The sequence below is a fragment of the Brassica napus genome, chromosome C7 (genome assembly GCF_020379485.1).
Source record: "Brassica napus cultivar Da-Ae chromosome C7, Da-Ae, whole genome shotgun sequence".
NCBI classification, from domain to species: Eukaryota; Viridiplantae; Streptophyta; class Magnoliopsida; order Brassicales; family Brassicaceae; genus Brassica; species Brassica napus.
Genome location: NC_063450.1, coordinates 23,497,890 through 23,520,912, shown reverse-complemented (window position 1 = coordinate 23,520,912; position 23,023 = coordinate 23,497,890). Strand labels below are relative to the sequence as shown.

At 43.4% G+C, this 23,023-nt stretch overlaps 3 protein-coding genes across 4 annotated transcripts; 1 reads left to right on the top strand and 2 right to left on the bottom strand.

The window, feature by feature from the left end:
* The first annotated feature begins 1,845 nt into the window (after positions 1 to 1,845).
* On the top strand, positions 1,846 to 6,207 carry LOC125590223. Its single transcript, XM_048763551.1, has one exon. The coding sequence runs from the start codon at positions 1,846 to 1,848 to the stop codon at positions 5,524 to 5,526; it is 3,681 nt and encodes a 1,226-aa protein (XP_048619508.1). The 3' UTR covers positions 5,527 to 6,207.
* Positions 6,208 to 6,239: 32 nt separating this feature from the next.
* Positions 6,240 to 8,965, bottom strand: LOC106360099 (uncharacterized protein At3g60930, chloroplastic-like). The gene is made up of 5 exons (XM_048764084.1): positions 8,269 to 8,965; positions 8,016 to 8,189; positions 7,369 to 7,940; positions 6,653 to 7,292; positions 6,240 to 6,571 (listed from the first exon to the last, which is right to left on the bottom strand). The coding sequence occupies exons 1-5, from the start codon at positions 8,963 to 8,965 to the stop codon at positions 6,474 to 6,476; spliced, it is 2,181 nt and encodes a 726-aa protein (XP_048620041.1). The 3' UTR covers positions 6,240 to 6,473.
* Positions 8,966 to 10,697: 1,732 nt separating this feature from the next.
* Positions 10,698 to 13,136, bottom strand: LOC106443694 (GDT1-like protein 4). Of its 2 annotated transcripts, none has more exons than XM_013885251.3 (13): positions 12,976 to 13,136; positions 12,816 to 12,884; positions 12,561 to 12,620; positions 12,439 to 12,486; positions 12,234 to 12,328; positions 12,128 to 12,164; positions 12,004 to 12,045; positions 11,851 to 11,919; positions 11,718 to 11,762; positions 11,581 to 11,642; positions 11,405 to 11,477; positions 11,229 to 11,324; positions 10,698 to 10,995 (listed from the first exon to the last, which is right to left on the bottom strand). In XM_013885251.3, exons 1-12 carry the CDS (start codon positions 12,991 to 12,993, stop codon positions 11,253 to 11,255), a joined length of 690 nt encoding a protein of 229 aa, XP_013740705.1. In that variant the 5' UTR covers positions 12,994 to 13,136; the 3' UTR covers positions 10,698 to 10,995; positions 11,229 to 11,252. The 2 variants fall into 2 exon arrangements, with proteins under 2 accessions (XP_013740705.1, XP_013740696.1); XM_013885242.3 differs by having other exon boundaries at positions 10,698 to 10,932.
* Positions 13,137 to 23,023: the final 9,887 nt, after the last annotated feature.

Sequence of the window (23,023 nt, the reverse complement as noted above, 5' to 3'; positions counted from 1 at the left end):
GACCCAAATGTCCTTCCCTTCGAGGGACCTGACGCAATTCGCAGGTACATGGAGCGAACCCACGCAGCTCTCCAGAAATTGGGAGCTCAAGTTCACAAGGTAACGAGCTCAGCTCCCGAAATCGAGAGCTTAATTGAGGAGACTCGTGGAACTCCGTTCACCGATAGAATTGCCAACTCTTACATAAGAGATACTCGAAAAATTAAGATTCCTGAATACGATGGGAACGCAGACCCAAAGGCCTATTTAAGAGCCTTCCGATTAGCTATCGTTAAAGCTCACTTCACAAAGGAAGAGTGTGATGCAGGATATTGCAGAACATTTGCCGAAAACCTGATCGGAACAGCTCTCGAATGGTTCTCCAGCCTCGAGCCGAACTCTATAGACAGTTTCGATCAATTGGCTAACGCCTTTATGAAGCAATATTCAACTCACATCCTGAAACAAGCGTCTGAGGCTGACCTCTGGAAGATCAGACAAGGACTGGGAGACTCACTGCGAGTCTACATCGAAAAGTTCAGAGCAGTAAGAACTAAACTCTCGAATCCCAACGATCAGGTAGCCATTGAGGCTCTTAGGAGAGGTCTCTGGTATAAATCAGGTTTCTTCTCGGAGCTAACGCTAAATCCCCCTCCAACTATCGATGACGCCCTCCATAAGGCCTCTAGATACATTACCTTGGAGGAGGAAATGGCAGCATTAGATAAGCTCCACAGAAAACCCCAGAGTCACCCGAAAGGCGAAGCCTCCGATGGAAAGGGACCTCACAAAAGAGGTAGCTCCCGAAATAATCAGACCCAGGGAGAACATTCTTACGTAGTCGAGGAAGACAAGGAAGAAAAACCTGTCGCCGCGACAGCTAAAGCCCCCTGGTCCAAAGGTTATGACGAGAGCAAACATTGCTCTTACCACGATCGAAAGGGACATTCAACCGAAGAATGTTGGGACCTCCAACGACAACTGGCTGCTAAATTCGCAGCCGGAGAAATAAAAGATGTGGACCTCAAAAAGCCACAACCTTATCAGAAGAGAGGTCCCAGAGATAGCTCTCCAAAACGCGAGAGGTCACCTGAAAAAGAAACAGACTCACCACCCCCAGCTCCCAAAAAGAGAGTCGATATGATCCTTGGAAAGTTTCCACAAGGAAAAAGCCTACAAATCGAGGCCCTCTTGAGTAAACCACCTCCCCAATCGAGCCCTGGCTCAAGGATCGATTACATCCTTGGAGGGTCCGATGTGTGTCAAGACTCCGTTAACTCTATTAAAAGTCACGTACGGAAAGCTGTGTCAAACACTCAGTCCAAACCGACCAAGCCTGAGTCTAACACTAAGATCTCTTTCTGGGAGAGTGAGACATTAGACCTCGATAGACCTCATGACGATGCCCTTGTCATAACATTAAATATAGCAGGGTACGAGGTACCTAAGCTCATGATCGACACCGGAAGCTCCGTCGATCTTATTTTCTACAACGCACTAAAGGGAATGGAAATAGACGACTACGAAATTGTCGACCAGAAATCCAACCTCGTAGGTTTCTCAGGTGAAACAGCCACCTCATTGGGAACAATTAAGCTCCCAATTATAGCTGGCGGAGTCATGAAAATGACCAACTTCATAGTTGTCGACAAACCATCCCCTTTCCACGCAATCCTCGGAAGGCCTTGGATTCATAAGATGAAAGCAGTAGCTTCAACTTATCACCAATGCGTGAAATTTCCAACAACCAACGGAATAGCTACCATACACGGTAGCCAAAAGATTTCAAGGATCTGTTACCTGGGAGGATTCGAGATCATAAAAGAATCCCCCCAATAGCAATTACAGATCCAGGAGAGTCGCGAAATGCAACGAAATATCCGAGGTCCCCCTAAGAACCTCACCGAAAAAGTTAGCATCGACGACTCAAATCCTGAGAAACAGGTGAGCATCGGATCCGAGCTACCTCTCGAAACCAAAAAGGAGCTCGTCGAATTCCTAAAACAGAATATCAAAACCTTTGCATGGACCACCAGCGACATGAAAGGCATAGATGCAAATGTCACCACTCATAAGCTCAATGTAGACCCTACTTTTAAACCGATCAAACAGAAACGTCGTAAGCTAGGTCTAGAAAAAGCCCAAGCTGTCAACGACGAGGTCGATCGACTAACAAAGGCCGGGTCCATCCGAGAGGTACAATACCCCGATTGGCTAGCTAACCCAGTGGTAGTAAAAAAGAAGAATGGGAAATGGAGAATCTGTGTAGACTTCACCGATTTAAACAAAGCCTGTCCTAAGGACAGCTTCCCGTTACCTCATATCGATCGTTTGGTCGAAGCAACGGCTGGACACCAGCTCTTGTCCTTTATGGATGCCTTTTCAGGATATAACCAGATTATGATGGATCCTGAGGATCAAGAGAAAACCGCATTCATAACTGAACGAGGAACCTATTGTTACAAGGTCATGCCGTTTGGTTTGAAAAACGCGGGAGCTACCTATCAAAGGTTAGTAAATAAAATGTTCGCTGGACAACTCGGAAAAACCATGGAAGTCTACATCGACGACATGTTAGTCAAATCCTCAAAGGGGGAGGACCACATCTCCCATCTAAGAGAATGTTTCGAAATCCTCAACAAATACGACATGAAGCTAAACCCAGCTAAGTGTACCTTCGGAGTACCTTCCGGCGAATTCCTAGGTTACCTCGTAACCGAAAGAGGCATCGAAGCCAACCCGAAACAAATAGCGACATTCCTGGAAATGCCATCACCTAAAACGACCAGAGAGGTACAAAGATTGACCGGACGGATCGCAGCACTAAATCGATTCATCTCCAGGTCCACCGATAAATGCCTTCCATTCTATAAACTTCTGAAAAATAATAAGAAGTTCTTATGGGATGAAAAGTGCGAAGAAGCCTTCAAACAGCTGAAGGCTTACCTCTCGGAACCTCCGATACTATCCAAACCTGTAGTAGGAGAACCACTGTACCTGTACCTCGCCGTGTCGGCAGCTGCAGTCAGCGGAGTGCTAGTACGAGAGGAACAAAACGAACAGAGACCTGTCTATTATACTAGCAAAAGCTTAATAGACGCCGAGACGAGATATCCCACCATGGAAAAACTAGCCCTAGCAGTCGTGACAGCTGCCAGGAAGCTGCGACCTTATTTCCAATCGCACTCGATCATCGTAATGACCTCACAACCATTACGGACGATTCTGCATAGCCCTAGCCAATCCGGACGATTAGCAAAATGGGCTATAGAGCTCAGCGAGTACGACATCGAGTACAGACCCCGAGCAGCAGCAAAAGCTCAGGTCCTCGCCGATTTCGTTATTGAGCTAGCATCCGAACATCTAGACCAGGAAACAGAGGTTCCGAAATGGAGCCTATACGTGGACGGAGCCTCGTCAAGGCAAGGCTCCGGTGTCGGTTTAAGACTAACCTCCTCAGCCGGAGAAACCATCGAACAATCCTATAGACTTGGATTTAACGCTTCCAACAACGAGGCCGAGTACGAAGCACTAATCGCTGGATTAAAGCTCGCCCTGAGCCTCGGAATTCGGGAGCTAAACGCCTACAGCGACTCGCAGCTGGTAGCTAGCCAGTTTCACGGGGAATACGAAACAAGGGACGAAAGAATGGGGGCATACCTCGAGGTCGTCCTAAACCTCACAAAGCAGTTTGACAAGTTCGAGCTAACGAGGATCCCACGAGGGGAGAACTCCTCAGCAGACGCGCTCGCCGCATTAGCTTCCACATCCGACCCTCTCGTAAAACGAATTATACCCGTGGAAGGAATCGAGAAGCCAAGTATCGACATAGCTACCAAGGCTGAGATGGATAGCAAACCAAAGGAAAAAATAGAGGATAACAGCCTCCCGACGGTAGCTACCCAAGTTTTCACGACATTCTGGTTCCCGAAAACTAGAACACGCAGCTTTAGAAAGCACACCTCCAGGAAAGCAACCCAGAACCCGGAAAACAACGACAAAAGTGAAGGTACTCACCGAAGTTCAGACTCCCTAGAGCCTAACTCTACGAGTACCTCCGGGGGCACCATCCAGACCTCGGAGCCACTTGTCTATAAAGTCCAAACAAGAAGCCGCACCGCTCTTAAAAACGCATCTAGGAACGCTACACAAACCACAGGGGATAACGAGGAAATTGGAGATATTCCTCAGAACCCAGAACCTACTCCAACGAATATCTCCGGGGGCACCACGGCACCAGGTCCCGAACAGGAATCTCCCTCCTCTCTTCACAACAAAGTTGTAGGGAGAGAAGACTGGAGAATACCGATCATGGATTACATCCTAGAGGGAAAAATTCCACCCAACAAGTGGGAGGCTCGAAAACTCAAAGCTTTAGCAGCAAGATACTGTATAATCGAGTCAGCCCTCCACAAACGAAGTGTCTCCGGACCTTACCTAAAATGCGTTCACGGCCTAGTAGCTATGAAACTCATGAAGGAAATGCACGACGGTTCCTGTGGAAACCATTCCGGAGGCAGAGCCTTAGCCATCCGAATAAAAAGACAAGGCTACTTCTGGCCTACCATTATCGCAGATTGTGAGGTCTACTCCTCATCGTGCGACAAATGCCAAAGGCATGCACCGATCATACACCAACCAGCGGAAAAGCTGTCTAACATATCAGCTCCCTACCCATTCATGAGGTGGTCTATGGACATTATAGGTCCATTAGTACCTTCAGGGAAAGGAAAGAAGTTACTAAACCTCCTGGTCCTAACCGACTACTTCACGAAATGGATTGAAGCTGAAGCTTTCCAACAAATAAACAGATTCGAGGTCGAAGGATTTGTTTGGAAAAACATCGTATGCAGGCATGGCGTCCCATACGAAATCGTAACCGACAATGGAGGACAGTTCATATCCCACGACTTCAAAAGTTTCTGCGATAAATGGAACATCCGCCTCACCTTCTCATCACCTCGGCGACCTCAAGGGAACGGACAGGCGGAGGCTGCCAACAAATCAGTTTTAGCAAACCTCAAGAAACGCCTAGGAGCCCAAAAGGAGCTTTGGTCGGAAAAACTACCCGAAGTACTATGGGCCTGCCGAACCACCCCACGAAAAGCTACAGAGGAAACTCCCTTCTCCTTAGCTTATGGGATGGAAGCTGTCGTCCCAGCAGAAACCACCGCAGGTAGCCTCAGACGGGAGCTCTGCACCTCAAATCCCGCAGCTAATAACCAGCTCCTGATGGATAGCCTCGACTTGATCGAGGAAAGACGAGACCAAGCCTTGCTTCGCATTCAAAATTATCAGCAAGCAATGGCACGACACTACAATTCCAAAGTAAGGCCCCGACAGTTCGCCGTAGGGGACCTAGTGCTTAGGAAAGTGTTCGAAGGAACAAAGGAACCGGGAGCTGGAAAGTTAGGAACCAACTGGGAAGGACCCTACCGAATTATCCACATAGTACGACCCGGAGTTTACAAACTCCAGAAGGTACGAACCGGGGTACCTGAAATCCGATCGTGGAAGGCCACGAACCTCAAAAGATACTATCATTAGGTACCTAAAACCCCTGAACTACGTTTGGCTTGATCCCTTGACTGGGTACGTAGGCAACTCCGTCATGAGTGCAGCCCCAACCTCTTCTCACCAACCTCCTCACCTAAGCCAAAGGGGCAGGTGTTACCAAGAACACTTAGCCTAAAAATAGTTACTGTGTAAATAATCTGAACCATGTATTCTCTGATATCTGATATTAATAAAACGATTGATTCAGTTTCATAAACATCAAAGGTCTTAAAACCCTCCAAGAAAATTCAGGTCCCTGAAAACCTGAACCTAAGGTCTTAAAATCCTTAATACACCCAAAGGTCTTAAAATCCTTAACATAAACTAAGGTCTTAAAATCCTTAACAATCAGCAAGGTCCTAAAATCCTTAACAATCAACCCTTATCAAAATCGAAAGGTCTGGTCTTAAAATCCTAAAGAATCAGGAAAATCCCGAAATTCCTCAATTCCATCCGTTAAACTTCAAAGGCCTCGAAGTCCTTCGAATTAACTCAGGTCCCTATGAATCTAAATCCAGGTTCCTACGAACCTGAACAACCAGGTCCCAGAACCTTTCGAATCGGACTCAGGTCCCCGAGCTAAAATCAAGAACTTCTCTTTAAGGTTATCACGACCGAATATCCATTAAGCTAAATGCTTATCATAAATTAAGACTAAAGGTCCTAATCCGACTCAACGATGACAGCACACAACTCATCTGAGATTCGCAATCACTATGATTAAATGAAACGAGGTTAAGTTCAAAAACTTAAAACAGAAATAATAGCCACGATTTAAACATAAGAAAGGGTTTAAGAGCCTCCCCAGGCTATTGAAATCCAGCAAGTGTTAAGGTTTAAAGGCCTCCTCAGGCACTAAGTCATAATGCATAACGAAACAAAGCCCTTAGGCCGAAGTCTTAAAAACACAAAACATAAAGCTAAAAGAGCCGTAGCTCTCAATCTTCCTTCTCTTCCTGAATCGGATCACCAGCACCGGCAGGAACTCCCTCATCGACCACATTGCCATCACCTCCTATTGCTGCCTCGACTGGAGCTAAGTCAGGAGCCATCAAACCCAAATTAGAGCCATACTCCCCAGAAAAGGATGGATTAAACATGTTAATCTCGAAAGTACCTGAACTCTCCGAGATCTGGGGAAGAGGAAGCTTGCTGACCGAGAAGTCAGAGACTTGAGCCTTCTCATACGCAGTTGTCGCTTCTGGTAATAAGGCCACCAATTGGTTGTACTCCTCTTCAACGCTTTGGATCTTGTTGTTCAGCATATCCTTCAAGAGGTCGGCATTAGCTTGGAGCTCCTGAGCGTACACCAAGGCGTTGACCTCATCTTTCTTCCTAGCAAACTTCTCCTTAACACAGACCAGGATCTTGCCGTAAGCTTCGGCGACTTCTTTCTTCCCTTCCCTGACAGCCAGCTTGACTTCAGCTTCCTTGTTCTTCTGGCTATCCTGGGATGAGGCAATGAGCTCACGTACTTGATGCTCAGCTATCTTTCGAGCAGCCTCCAAATCATTGATCCTCCTGCTCTTCACCTGGATATCGAGCTTTTGACTCTCGATCTCTCCTTGCTGAGCATCGGCCTTCGAGCCTAGCCTCGTCACTTCGGCTTCGAGTTCAGAAATTCGAACCCGGGCTTGGTCAAGATCGGCTTTGGCTGCCTTAACCATCTCGGTAACCTCAGCAAGTTCACCAGCATTGGGGGCAGCACACAGAGCATTCTCAAACCTGAGCTGGGCCCTGTTAACAGCCCCAGCCAACTGCAATAAATCCAAAAAAAAATATATATCATCGTCTCCAAAGAATGTAAACAAAGAACAGATAGAGATCACGTACCTGACCCATACAGTGGGCAATATCGAGATACTCATCTCGGTTAGTCAGGTCCTTGAGCGCTGGAAGGGGACATCCCACGCTCTTCAGGTGCCTCATTATCGCAGCTAGGCCCCAAGAGTCGTCCAGGATCGACCCAGGCTTCGAATGGGTAAAGCTCCACCCAACAGTCCCTCCTCTAGAGGACGAGGAAGAAGAACGGGTGGGAGCTCCGCCCTGATCGGTCCTGGGCCTCTTGTGTCTCGACGGCTCGACCTCAGAGGTACCCTTCGGAGCCTGGTAGTCAGCCTCCGGCACCTGGACCTCAGGGAGAGGAGCAGCATCCTGAGCTACAACCTCAGTTGGAGTAGTCTCGACAACAGGTTTGGATCCTCCGTCGTCCAAAACTTCCTTCATTGAGATAAGGAACGATCCTCCTTGGTTCCTGTCGCTTCCACGAGAAGCACTGGCAGCTTTAGAGGGGTTACCCCTAGAACGGAATGATGGTCGCAGAGTCATGTCACCTGGCTGAGACTTTTCAGTTCCCGAAGCACTAGCACCAGTTGAGATCGATACAACTGAATCGCCTGCCGAAACTGGAACAATGGAAATCCTTAAGTTTAAAAACTTCAAAGCGATAAAATCATTAAAAGGTTCGAACAAGAACTTACTCTCAAGGTTCTCAGCAGGAATGGGATCTTGGAAAGAGGCGTTGTAGGTATCTGGGAATCTGGCTGCACTTATTCGAGAAGTGGTGTAGGCTACCCAGGTACAGGGACTCTGCTGCAACTTGCGGTATAGAGCCCTGGTGAGCTTGGTAGAGAGCTTCGGAGGATCTTCGATTTCTGCAAGTAAATCAGAGCAAAAAGGTTACTCGGCCATAAATGAATAAAACGGAAAAAGCATATCCCTAGAATTCCTAACCAGATGGATTAGTCCAAGTGACCCTAAGGTTCCGACCCACAGGAACCGTCGAAGGATCAACTTTAACGTAAAAATACTTCTTCCTCCAGTCATCATCACTACTAGAGAATCTGAAGATAACATGATTGGGACGACTAGGGAGGTAGTAGGTCCCGGTACCACCCTCCTTAGAGGCGCTTTCCTTCAGGGAAAAGAGGCTCATAAGTTCGGTAAGACCGACGCTAACCCCCTCCTCTTTGGACCTAGTGATAAAGCCGTTTATCACCCGGATAACCGAGGGACAGAGTTGGGAAAGGGCTAACTGATAATGATCTAGTAGATCAAGCAGTAGGGTCGGAAGAGGAAATCTCAAGTGAGACTTGGAGATGTACTTCTCATGGCAACAGAACCAACCCTCCGGAGCGGTCTCGGGGGTTTCGTCGGAATTACAGGCACGGCCAAGCTCCTTTTGGCCGAGAGCTTGAACCATGAGGTTAACCACGTCTTGATTTTTCAGCAACGAAGGCGAGTGAGGACTGCTCCCACTAGAATCGTCTTTCTTCTTCCGTTTAGAAACTCTGGTCGCGATTGCCTCCCTGGCTGTCTTTTTCCCCTTCCTCATCTTGGCTCCGACTTCTTGCTTAACTTTCAGTAGTTTAGCTCCAGAAGCAGAGGGAGGCATCCCGGATTCCCCGGAACCTTCTTTCGGATGATCCATAGTATGGGAAGGTTAAGGAGAAAATCGATTGCAAGGTTTGGGAGAGAATTTGCAGAGAAAAGTAACGAGGAAGATAAAAAAATCGCAGTAAAATAAAGAGAGAGGAGAGAAGTTACCTTGAAAACCGAACGGAGGCGTGGAGAAAGTGGGAGGCTAGCAGTTAATGTTCACCGCTTTATATCCCATCACCTCTCGAGATTCGGAAAAGTCATTTCAAACCCTCTCCATCTGAACCGTAGATTCTGCCAAACGTAATAAAGACCGTTAGATCGAGTAAGCTGAATCTAAATAGGATAAGAACTAATCATTATCTTAACGAAAAGATAAGATCGATAGCTAGATTCTAGCTTCCGAGACAAAGGATTTTATTCGGAAGCTGGGGGCAACTGTTGGACCCGAATATGACCCTCAGGTGAGGTACCGATAAGCGTGAGCTAGCATGTGGGTTGCGATAAGCCCATCATAACAAAGGGAGCTGAAAGCCGAGCTGACGACTGGACCTGGGAGACATCATAGCAGAGGTCACGACAGAAAGTGAGCTAACACCTTAAGAGACTCGGTCAAGAGGAGCCTAAAGCGAGTTCCGTAATTGAAGCCGAATATCTCGGAGAACAGTTGAAGGGTTGCCAACGAAACCTAGACTATATAAAGACGGAGAAGATAAAAGACAAGCCATCTCTTTTCCATATATCAACTTTTATACTAGATTAAAAGCATTACGTATTCTTTAGTAATCATCTCAAGATACATTCCTTTGTATTCATCATCTTTCAACTCATCAATAAAATCATATTCATTCTTCAAGTTTATTTACGGGATTCAGCCCACGATTCTCATTCATCTCTCTTGACCTAACCTAAATCTAAGAAGTGAAACCTTGTCTCTCACAAAATATACCCGAATATTTTGGGTATTTTACGGGTATTGAAATTATATACCTGAACCGACCGGACCCGACAAGACCCGACCCGGAACCGACCCGAAAAGTTATAGGTACCTATATGAGTCTAAATTGCTAGGACCCGAATGACCCAGACCCGACAATACCCGCCCCGAACCCGACCCGAAGACCCTGATGCCCAGGCCTAGGCTCAACTGCTCCTACAAGCAAACATATTAAAAATAAAAGGATTAATACGCTTGCTTCCTTTGCATCAGTTTCATGGATCTATGTTATCTTAGTGGGCATAACATTGTTGAGCTACCGTAGCTGATTCCTTGATTATACCTGCAAAAAAAAGAGAGGAAATTCGTATAGAAGAAAAGTAAACCACAAAAAAACAAATGAAAATAAGAAATGAGAACCAACACGACAAGAAGAAGCAAAAGAAGAGTTGAGTAGTAGAACAAGTGCAGTTGTTATGGTTGTTAAGAGAGTTGGTAAGGGTTGTTAGAATAGTTTAGAATTGGAGTCTAAAATTGATCTAGAGCAAGTTTTGCAAGTAAGCATGTGTGTAGATAGTAGAAGGATTATTGGGAGTTATAGAATCGTTTGTTTGACTGTGATTGTTTCCTCCCATGATATGGTTGTGTTTAAGCCGCAAATCCCAAATTACCAACAACAACAGCTGCCACATACTGTTTTTTTTTTTTTTTTTTTGTCACTAGCCACATACTGTTAATATTTATTTTTTTGGTAATATTTATTTTCACCGCATTGAATCAAATACTCTCGCATACTGTTACTTATATGATTATATCATATAGATTTCTCTTCGTACGCATTCACATATAAGAACCACTCGTAAATAACTAAAAAACCACAGATTAACTAAAACATTACTGATGTTAGATACTTAGATGGGGCTGCTTCAGCCAAGTTTAATTTTTTTTTTCACGGGAGAAAATATTTCAGATTAGATTTGTAATAACTTTTGTAAACATCTCGTATCATGATTAAATATCTAAGAAACTATGGATAGGTAACGTTCTTCATCAATGAAGATCTTCAGCTCTCCCTACAAAACCTGCATTTTCAAAAAAACCAGTAGAGTAAGGCAGCGGACCCACTTGAAGAGGAGTGGGGTCACCTGACACCACAAAAAAAACATGTTAAAAATATGTTTTACATAGAAAAGCACTAAAGAATTGGTAGCAGAGTTGGTTAAGTACGGTTCTTGACACCACAGAATCCGACTTTGAAACCCAGCAGAGATAGTTTAATTATTTTTTGACCCCAGTCAATTTCACTCTTGGGTCCGCCACTGGGCAGAAGATCATTGTCTAAATGACTGATAAATATATTAGGATTTCTCATTTATACCAGAAAGAAAGGTTTGGGGAAGCATTAGGTCTCAACAGAAGTAAGAAACGATTGGATGCCAAAGATAATGAAAAGCATTCCACCAGAAAGAGCAACCTGCAACAACAACATTTACAAAACCCGAGTTTTAAAATTTATATCTCAAATGTGAATGTGACAAGGAGAGAGATGTTTACTATTCGTTCCGATATCTGAGACGCTAAGCTTTTTCCGCCAATCACAGCAGCAGTGGTGCACAACAGTTGTGCCCTGTGTAGTAGAAACACATCAGTCAGCAACCTTGACTTCAAACATATAGTATTTTGATGCAGAGACAGGAAACAATTGAAAGCAGGTTTATAGTGAAACTTACAAAACTCCACCAAGGATCACCCCAAACGGATTTTCATCTGCGGCTAAACCAATTGTAGCAAGCTAGAGAAGAAAAAAGGAGTTATGGCGAGCATGTGAAACATTTAGACTGAATCAATCAAGTAAGCGAGAGCTAACCTGACTCTTGTCACCAAATTCACCAAAGAAATTAATTGAAAATGCCTGCAAGACGAGAGGGGAAACATGAAACTAGTTTCAGGAAGGTAGCTGTTGCCTATGAGAGCAGATTCTGAGAGGATTTGTAGTTTACCTTGAGAAAAATTGGAGAGAAGAACTGTGTGAGGAACGGCCTTTTCTGCTTTTTGTTTTCATCTTCAACCTACAATGAACAAAGAAACGGCGTTGTGAAAAACAACATTGCACATTCAATTCCCACACGCAGTCTGTGATTTTAGTTCCATACCTTGTCTTTTGTAGCTTTACCATTAGCCTTCAAATCAGAATCCTATGATAAACACACACACATCATAAAGTCAAAAAGATTAATCTAAAACGTGACAAGGAGCGGGAAGAAAGACAAAACAGACCAGTTCTGCTTCAACTTCAGCTAATTCTTCTGAGCCCCTGCCAACAAAGTAGAGTCAAACAAACCTCAATTTTCACCCTGAAAACTTGATGAAGAATGATTATTACCCTCCTCCTCCTTGTTTAAAACCATCCCATAAAGACCATAACCCAAAACCAAAAAACAACAATGTTGTTATGTGATGCGTCCATTTGCGAGGGATCTGCAAGCAACGAGGGTTGAACTGTTACCATTTAGTTAAATAAAAAAAAAACTGAAACTTTCCATCAAACTAAAATCTGAGTTCAAATGTTTAAAAAAAAAAAGACATACCAGATTAGGAGCAGCCCATCCAACAGTAGCAGAGAGGATAGTCATGACCTAAAAGAATTAGCATAAGACCCTCCCTCGCTTCCAAAATATCGCTTAGTCAAAATGAGTCAAAGAAAGCTTACAATTAGAGCCGATACACAACCAGCCAACACAAGTCTCCTCGGATAACGCATCGCTAGAATCTGATTAAGCAACAAAAAAAAAGAGATTAATCTTACAAAAACATGATCAAAGAACAGAAGTACATATACTCTCTCTCAAGTAGACAGTAGCAGATTCTAAATCCGACAAAGATTTGGTATTTTAACAGAAAAGCCAATGACCTTCTTCAACCTTAAACCGTCCAAATCACATAAAGCGAAAGATGTAACACTTACAGCTGCAGCGAAAAACGTCTTGTCGCCAATTTCCGACACGAAAGTCATGGCGAGTGACTTCGTAAAACCCTATAAGAAGAAAAAACACCCAGATTAATTAGCTCCCTCAATGATCCTCAGAGAAGAAGAAAAAAAAAAGGAATCTATTTTTTTACCGTACCTGCAAAACCGAGCTCATGGCTGGCTCCGAATGTTTCGATCTTTTTTTACGTCTGGTACAGAGTCAACGGAGTGATCTGCTGAGAGGGAAGAGAGACGACACACGCTCTCCCAGAAAAAAGTTTGATCAAGTGCAAAAGATGTAAGCTTTTTTGGGGCTTTTACGTGTAAAAATCAGTTGATTCGGATTCTTTAGCACTTGAGATCTTGCCACGTGAATAGATAGCATCCAACGATTTAGTTTCATGTGGGTCCCAGAGGATTCCACTTGACTTTTAAAAAGGAAAAATCGCATTTTAAACCCTGAGAAAGTCACATTCTAGCACTTTAAATACTGAACGTTTTTTACTAGCATTTTAAACCTTGAAAGTGACATTTTTATGATAACAAACCTTCAATGAGGTGTACTGTTCATTTTATGATGACGTGTCGGTTTTTTTTAAATAAAAAATAAAATACATTGAAATTTTGAAAGAATTTTTTTTTGAAAAATTCAAAAAAATATAAAAATTCAAAAAATTTAAAAATAACATTTCAAAATTAAAAATAAAATAAAATATTTTTAAAAAATTAATCCAATTATAAACCAATAAATATTAATATAATAACTTGAATGGTGATACTAGATTCTGTTTTTTTGGTTTTTAATTTTTTTTAATTTTTGATTTATTAATACTTAACTTATTAAATTTTTGTGAAACTAGAAAAAATCTCATAAACCACTTAAAATGTTTTTGACCTTAACTAAAATATTGTAAGTTAGTTTGAAATATAATTAAAAGATATAGAGATATGCCTCTAGATTTGTATATGTTAGGTTTTGATATGCATGGAGCTTCTTAGATAAGTAACATATATTTTAGTTTCTCTGATTAGTTATTTATTTAATTTCAAAGTTATTTACTATTTAACTTCACGTATAAGTTAATTTATTTTTAAACAAACTTAAAATTACTAAAATAAATATCATTTTGATAAATAATACCAATAATAGGATTAATTTTTAAAATTTAACAAGTTAAGTATTAATAAATCAAAAAATTTAAAAAAATCAAAAACCAAAAACCAGAATCTAGAATCACCATTCAAGTTATTATATTATATATATTTATTAGTTTATAATTGGATTAATTTTTTAAAAAAATTGTTTTGAAATGTTTTTTTTATATTTTTTTTTGAATTTTTACATTTTTTTGAATTTTTTCGATTTTTTTTTTATTTTTTCGTATTTTTTCGAATTTTCTATGTATTTTATTTTTTTATTAAAAAGAAAAAAAACCAACACGTCATCACAAAATGAAGAGTACATGTCACCTAGTTGATTTGGAGGTTTGTTATGATAAAAATATAACTTTCAAAGTTTAAAGTGCTAGTAAAAAATGTTTAGTGTTTAAAGTGCTTGAATGTGACGCTCTGAAGATTTAAAATGCGATTATCCCTTCTTAAAAATTATGCTAATTTGTTCGGTGGGATAAAGAGTTTTCAGCGGTGATGCATGGTCGGATCACGATAAAGACGTCACGTGAGAATATATGTCCTTATCATCAGAACTTGTAACTGGATGGGACTTTGATTCGCCAAAGCACGTAGTTTGATTTGATTTCATCTGATCCTACTGTACTTATTTTATCCAGTATTAAATTTAATAATTAGTTAAATTAATTGGCAATGTGGAATCTGAATATATATAAAAGCATCTTCATTGAAAATGCATATGGAATATTTTAGTAAAGAAAACAAATAAAAGAAAGAGATAATAATTTATCAAAGAAGCTATTTTAGACATCCACAATACAAGAAAAAATCTATAAATTAATAATAATGAGATTTTATATTTTATTGATTTATATAATTATTAATTTAATACTTTTTAATGTGAAAATATAAAATAGTTATTTTCACATTTTCTATAAAAGCCAAATTTTATAAATTTTTTTTATATATGTTGTCCTCATTAGATTACTTGGTGTATTTGAGATATGTATCATTAAATGTAAATGAAGTTTTAGATATTATCTTATAAAACAACATCATGATATTTTAGCATGTTAGTGAAACTTAGAGATAAATTTTGTTGTAAACAGAAAAATTAAACTATATTTATATGTTTACTTAAAATTTATATATATCTATTAATTATTATTTTATGGTTATAGTGGAACCATATATTTATATAAGAATTTTCTTATAAAATATTATCTTGTTAAATTATTGATTTGTGTTTTATTTTGAATCTACCTAATTTGAAATTGACCAAATTTATTAATTTATTGAATGTTAATTTATAGAAATTTTTTGTAGTACTAAATTTATACGTTTGTTTACTTAACGGTTCAGTTCGGATAAATATTAACATAATTCAAATTATTTTTAACTATGACTATTATTTATTTGAGAATTTCACATTGAAAAACTCCATATACTCTAACAATGGGAGACCGTGAGAATTCTCTTCTTCTTTTTTTTGTCTAGAAAGAAAAAATTCGCTCCTCTTCCTTTTTATCTTGATCAAATATTTTAAAGAGAACATAAAATTTATATTTTTTGTATTATCTTCTTTGTTATGACCCTCGTCGTTAAAGATTGGGCTTTTGTCAGTCTATTAAAAGGAGCTTCTCACCGGAGATTTGCCTCACAATGACAAATTTTATGTGTTTCTTGTATTCTTCTCACAACAATCCACATCAAAGTTTTAGAAAAAAAAAAAAAAAACAATCCACATCAAAACTTTCACCATAGTTTATGTGTGTTCTCTAGGAAAGAGATGAGAGCAGAGATCATTTATTCTCTGCGTCTGTCCACCTACCTAACCCCTTTGGTAGTTAGTTGATGACAATCATATTGTTTTCAGTATCAATGGGTTTATGTTGGGCTCGAAAACGGTTACGACGAAGTTAACGTCCAAATCCCCGCAGAATACAAGTATGTCTTTGCGCAACAAATTATGCTCGGCCAAGAAAACGTCGCAGCGTATGTTCCCGAGATAAAGCTTCGTTCGAATTCTATTTAGATCAAACATAAGCCATCAGAAACATACTCAGACCAGCTATAGATAGGTCCGAGTATGACGATCAGAACACGGACGAACCAAGCTCGGTCATTACGCAACTACCGCACATGCACGCTGTCCGGTCGCTACGTAGCGACCGAGCTCGAGCCAAGCTCGGTCGCTACGTAGCGACCAAGCGTCCGTTCCGTTCGGTCGCTACGTAGCGACTGAGCTCGCCATCCTGCTCGGTCGCTACGTAGCGATCGAGCTCTAGCGACCGAGCGTCCATCCCGCTCGGTCGCTACGTAGCGATCGAGCTCTAGCGACCGAGCGTTCGTCCCGCTACGTAGCGACCAAGCTCTTCCGAAACGTCGATACGACATTAGTCCATGCATTCTCGTCCACCCTTCGATGCTATCTCCCGAAGACCGTAGCGAACCCATTTCATGTTTCCCGCCATTCTAAGTCATCGATCAAACTTTACGGTAAAAACCGCGAAAAGTTCGTTCTTCATCGAAAGAAGCCGTAATAAACGCTTCGAGTCAGAAGACGGCCCAAAGGGACCTAAGACATGACTCGAGGCCCAACTTACGATTTTTTAACCAACAGCCCGTAAGCCGCATGACGGTTTATGCTTGGTTCGCAAGGAAAGATAAATGTCAAGTTTCCGCGGATAAATACGAAATTTTGAAGATATTTACGAAGATCGGAAAAAATGGAATATCTCCATTTTTATGCTATGACGGCTTAAGGGTAGAAGAGAAAAAGTATAAACCGACCTAGGAGCCAGTATATAAGGAGTCCTAGGCGAGAGGCATGGGGAGAGACTTTTTTCGGAGCAAACTTAGCACTTAAAGCGATTTAGGTATATTTCTATTTTTGTTATTTCGAGTTGCGACTCAATTAGGTTTAACCGTCTTAGGGTTGCTAGAACAAGGAATCTCGCCGACAGCTCTCGAGCCCAGGCTTATACCTTGTTGTAACGCTCAAACACGGATTCGGAATAAGATCTATTTTGCTCTCTTTTTACGATTTTTGTACTTTGTCGTTGATATCTCGTGTTCTGATTGCTTAGTGTGTGGTATTAACAGATCTCCGGGACCTCTGGGAAATTAGGGTTTTCCTAGTTTCCTAATTTAAACGGAAATCGACAGTGCGAATTTCGGTTCCCACAGTTTGGCGCTAGAAGGAGGGGGGTACAGATCAATCTAACTCTCAACCACATCACGCTCAACCAGACATGTCAACTGACGACGCGGATAACGTGCAGACTCCTCTTAACGGAAGCAGTGGCACTGATCTCCACAGTCCCGCAGCAGACGTATCCGCGGCCAACGCACCAGCCAACGCTGCGGCGCTCGAGGAGTTTAAAAAGATGTTCGCCACCTACGAAAAAAGGTCAAAAGAACAGGACAGGCTCGTGAGCACCTTGACCAAACAGGTTGAAACCTTAACGGCAAGGACCAGAGCAATCCGTCCCCGCGGAACCACTAAAGTCCGCGGGAAAAGACTCGACTTCGCTACCCCACTCGATAGGCCTGGACCCGCGCGGGAACAACCTTTGGATCAAAACCCTAGCAAAAAATCTCCCATCGAAAAGGGGAACCCTGAAAGTTCTCCGCCTCCCGCGAAAGATTCGGAGGATAACGAAGTCGAGCACGTCAACCTGGATCCTAGCGATGTCTCCAACGATACCGATGAGGACATCGACAGACATCCAAGAAGGACCAGAAGCCGATCTGCTCGGGAAAGCTCTCCGTTCGACAAACCGATGACGGAAGAGGAGGAAATCCTCTGTTGGAACGAACAAGAAGAGCTGGCTGAAAAGCAAACCGAGCTCACTCGCAGTAAACGCCGACAGGCTCAGAAATATGCTGGCGAGACGTCGGATATCCGCGATCTTCGCGACTATATCACCAAGACTGCAGCAGAAGTAAGAGCCGTGAAATCCCAAATCCATCACGCTACCAGCGCTACACCCGAGATCGACATGCTGCTGGAAGGGGCTCGGAAGACCCCCTTCACCACTCGCATATCAGATATGAGGGTATCCGACCTGGGAAAAATCAAAGTACCAAAGTATGATTGTACGACCAATCCGAAGGCGCACCTTCAGGCTTTCCACATCAAAATGGAAAGAGCGAGACTGAAGGACGGCGAAAAAGACGCCGAATACTGCCGCCTGTTTGTCGAGAATCTGGAAGGAGCAGCCTTCGAATGGTTCGCACGCCTTAAGTGAAACTCTATCGGGAGTTTCCGACAGCTCGCATCGGAATTTCTCAAGAAATACTCTATGTTCATAGATAGAGAAACTTTCGATGTTGATCTCTGAAGTCTGTCCCAAAGGGAAGACGAACCCCTCCGCGAGTTCATCAGCCGATTCAAGCTGGTAATTTCCTGGGTCAGCGGGATAAGCGACAAGGTGGCCATTGATGCGCTCAGAAAGACATTCTGGTACAAGTCGAAATTCAGAAAATAGACAAACCTCGACAAACCGCGGACGATCCAGGACGCCCTCCACAAGGCGACGGACTACATCGTAATCGAGGAAGAAGCGAAAGTCTTATCACAAAAACATAAGTCGGCAAGACCATCCTTGAATGATGTAGATCCAAAAACGAAGAAGAAGAACTCTCGTAACGACAAGTATGTCCATCACGAGGGGGAAGATCTCCAAGGAGCGCACAATTACGCGATCAGTTCGGACCAGGGCCGAACCACGGGTAATACGTGGACTCGGAATCAAGGATATGACGAAAACACCTTCTGCGAGTTCCACCAGTCCCGAGGACTCTCCACGACTAACTGCAAAGTCTTGGGAGAAAGGCTGGCCGCGAAGCTACTAGCTGGAGAGCTCTCGGAAGTGACCAACGTGAAAGATCTCATCCTCGAGACCGATCGCCCCCCGAAGACGGACAGAAATCCGCCCGCGGAGAAATCTCCTCAAAGAAACCAATCTGGGGATAAACGCGACAGAAGGTCAGACGACAAGGGGAACGATAACAATCGTCGCAGAGTCAACATGATCATTGGAGGATCGCAATTCTGCAACGATACGGTTTCGGCCATCAAGGCTTACCAGCGGAAGGCGGAGTCGAGCGCAAACTGGCCTACATGGTCTCTTACCCGAGATGGTCAAAATTGTTCAATCACCTTCACGAAGGAGGAAGCTGGCGGGATCGACCAACCTCACTGCGATCAGCTCGTCATAGATCTCGTCATACGAGATTTGGAAGTCGGAAGAGTACTCATTGACACGGGAAGCACGGTCAATGTAATCTTCCGCGACACTCTCAATCGGATGAGCATCGAACTAGGAGAAGTAACTCCAACGCCGAAACCGCTCACGGGTTTTTCAGGAGAAGTATCGATGACCCTCGGGTCAATCCAGCTGCCAGTCATAGCCAAGGAAATCACGAAAATCGTCGAATTCGCGGTGGTCGATCATCCAGCCATCTACAACGTGATCATGGGAACCCCATGGATCAACGCCATGCAAGCCGTTCCATCGACATACCACCTAGGTGTCAAATTCCTGACCCCAAACGGAGTCGCAGCTACCTGGAGATGTCAGAAACAGTCGCGACAATGCTTCCTCGCGGAGCAAAAGTTAAGGAAAATGACGACTTCTGCAACGGTAAATCGCAAGCGCACGAAGATAGATCAATCTTCGGCCAAAAACACTTCAAGGAAAGACGATTTAACATCGCCTGCTGACGCAAACGCTTCGGATGTTGATACTCAACACGAGTCCAAAGCCGACGCTACAACTCAACCGGAACATCCGGAAGAGAACGCTGACCCGGCCACGGTCATCACGATCAGGGCGGTTAGCACGGCGAGAACCCCCGAGTAAAAATGCTCGCGGCATAAAACAGAACTACGAGATGGCTTGATCCTCGAAAGAGGTACGTACGCAGCTCGTCGAAAGACGAGTTCAGCTATCCCCGTCTCTAAAAAGGGTGGGGGGGGAGTGGGTGCGTATACTCGTATACTCCCACATAGGAAAAGACGCGTTATTGTAATCGAGTTTTTAGAGATTTTAAAAAAAAATCTCTCTTTACAATATACATTGCTTCTTTTTAATTAAAACGCTTACGCGTCAGTTAAATGCAAAAGTCTCAGGACAAGCCTAGAAAATCTACGAACGTTAAGACTCTTGTCAGCAGCCTCATCCTGCCCAAAATCGGAGAATAATCTTTCTTCAACACCGAAAATATTTCGTATAGTCTTCGAAACAACCGCGAGACGTCGCCAAGTTAAAATTCGAGACGATTGGCCCCGATGAACGCGTCTTAGACAAACGCAACTTGATCACTCTTTTGATCTTCGAACGTTCAACACAAGGACGTAAGCGCGCTACAAAAAAATCCGAAATTTTGGTCTAGCACTTTCAGTTGGATTAAAAATTATCTCTGGAAAGATGCTCGATTCATACCATACAAGTCATATAAGCCGAGAACCTATTGCGGACTTTAAATCGGTACAAATCAGGTAGAAATCACAACAGGAAAATCTATAGCCGGCTAGTCACCGCACAAACCTTAAAACCGAGAGTAAACCTAGGTCTTGCCCTAAACCCATCGCATTGGTCTCAGACATTTCAAGACATGATATCTAAATGATACGAGATCCTTAACCATGTCTCTCTGTTCACATCTCAACGTTCCCGAAAGTTGTAAGAATAATTTTTTTTACGAAAAGTCACGAACGAACCGACAGATTGAACGTCCCAACGGAATTAAACATGAGACGACAACTCAAATTAACTTCAAATTTACTCGAAACAATCCGAAATAAAACACCCATCATATATAAAGACCGCATAGAGCGGTGGGAAATCAAAGCCACACTCGGCAGAAAAAGACAAATAAAAGCCATACTCGGCAACAAACGCATGATAAATAAACAACCTCCTCCCTCCAGATTTTCACTCCACTTCTCAAGGTTCAAAGTAAAAGTTCCCGGACAACGAAGCTCCAAACGCATCCGCAGGACGATCCACCTCCCCGCAATCACCGGGAAACTCGGTCGTGGTCTCTAAGGTGTCAGGAGAAACCGGGATGGGATCCCAAAATCCCAGAATCCTCCCATTGATCGGAGGAATGAGCGCCTCAGCGCGAGCATGATCCTTCATGCCACCCTTCATTAACTCCATCTCCTTCTCGAAAACGTAATCGTCCGCCCGCGTCTTCCAAAGGCTCCCGACTGAACCGCGACACTTACTGAAATCGCCTAGCGAGGTGAAAGCATCCTTGAGGTTCATTTACTCGACCTGGAATTGAGAGGCGCGAGTCTTCATCACCTCGACAATCTCCCTCTTGCCATTCCGTTCCGCCTTACGAACAGCCCTCGCATGATCATGAGCGAGTTGCGCATCTCGCGCCAACATCTCGTCTCGCATGCGAGCAAGATCCTTTTCCGCTTTCTCCGCTTTAAAGTGATAGATCATGGCTTCTCTATGGCTCGCCTCAATGGCCGATCCAAGCAAGTTCAAGCCCTGCAAAACCGATTAACACGTTATAAGCAAAAAAAAATATATATACTTGAAACGATCGTCAAAATTCTTAAAGCCTATACCCCGTTGATGATACGAGATCCTTCCGCGACGACTTTCGGCCTCCCCGACTCGTTCGTAGCCAGAGCAGCATCAAAGCCCGAGGGAAGACCAGCAAAGAAATCATCAAAGTCCGGAATAGGGACCTCGCTAGTACCGCTTTCATCGCTGAAAGAAAGGTCTGGATCCCATACTGGAAGCATGGAATTGTCCACCGAAAACTCTATGTCACCAAGGTCAATATCTTTCCCCTTCGAAGAATTCAGCCCCGTCGCAACCGTGGGAGCAGCGTTGGGACCTTTGTCATCGGGCTCGGAGTCACTCCCTGTTTCCCCGCCCAAAGCAGGACTAGGATGCACAAACCTCAACGCCTTCAAACTCCCTTCTGCGTAAAGGAAGTCCAGAAAAAATGACCATTCCTGAGAAGATCCCTCACCGCGATAATATCCTCAAGGAACGGAGCAAGATGATTGATGAAGGGACGATCATTCGGCAACCTCCGGAACAATGGGATACAACTCTTTTCAACAGACGCAGCGTCTATACGAACGAAGAAGAAAAATTTCTTCCACGAGTTGAAATTGGAAGTAAACCCTTTAACCACTGACATGAAGTTCCGAGGGACCAGCCTATACTTGTCCATATCCCTGACGATCTGTAACCTAAGAAGCGCTTCAAAGAGATCGACGGTAAGGGAGAGACCATGCTCGTAACTCAGGATCAGAACTCCAATGAGGTGCTGGATGCCAAGGGGATTCAGTTGGCTTATCGCCACCTCGAAACGATCCAACACACGGACGATAATTTCGGGAATCAGGAACCACAAGCGACAGTGCACTATGAATGCTTCGTAACAAGTAAAGTAACCCTCCGGGGGACTGCTAGCGCGCTCTCCTTGACAAGGAACCCGGAAATCCACTGCATCCGAAATCTGATAGAACGACCGCATGATCTCGTGGAATTCGCTAGTACTCCTACTTGGTGCACCTTCCTCGACCGGGCGACGGTTCATGACCGGGAACGACTTCTCTTTTGGAGGTGTGATCGAACCATAACACGCAACCCACCATGCCTCGTTCTCGGCCAGGTCTACCGAATGAGGAACAAATTTTATCTTTTGCACAAGGAGCTCTTCAGGAACGTTCGCGGGCAAGGACCCTTTCTTCGAACTCCTTTTCTTACACGACATTTCATATTTTCCTTTTAAGAATCAAGAAGAAAAGGGTAGAGAGAAAAAAAAAGAAATTTTTCAAGAGACCTCTCTATGAGAATGAGTAAGTGTAAATGTTGTGAAGAAGTTACCTCCCTTCTTATAGACATGATTTACTTGCGGATTTTCGGACACGAACTTCGCCCAAATACACCAATCTCGCCCGAACTCGCCATACCGCGCGTTAGAATCTCACTAGAAATCCACGATTCTAACGAGCTGGGGGGCTAACTGTTGGGGTCGTAAACGGTTACGACGAACTTAACGTCCAAATCCTCGCAGAATACAAGTAT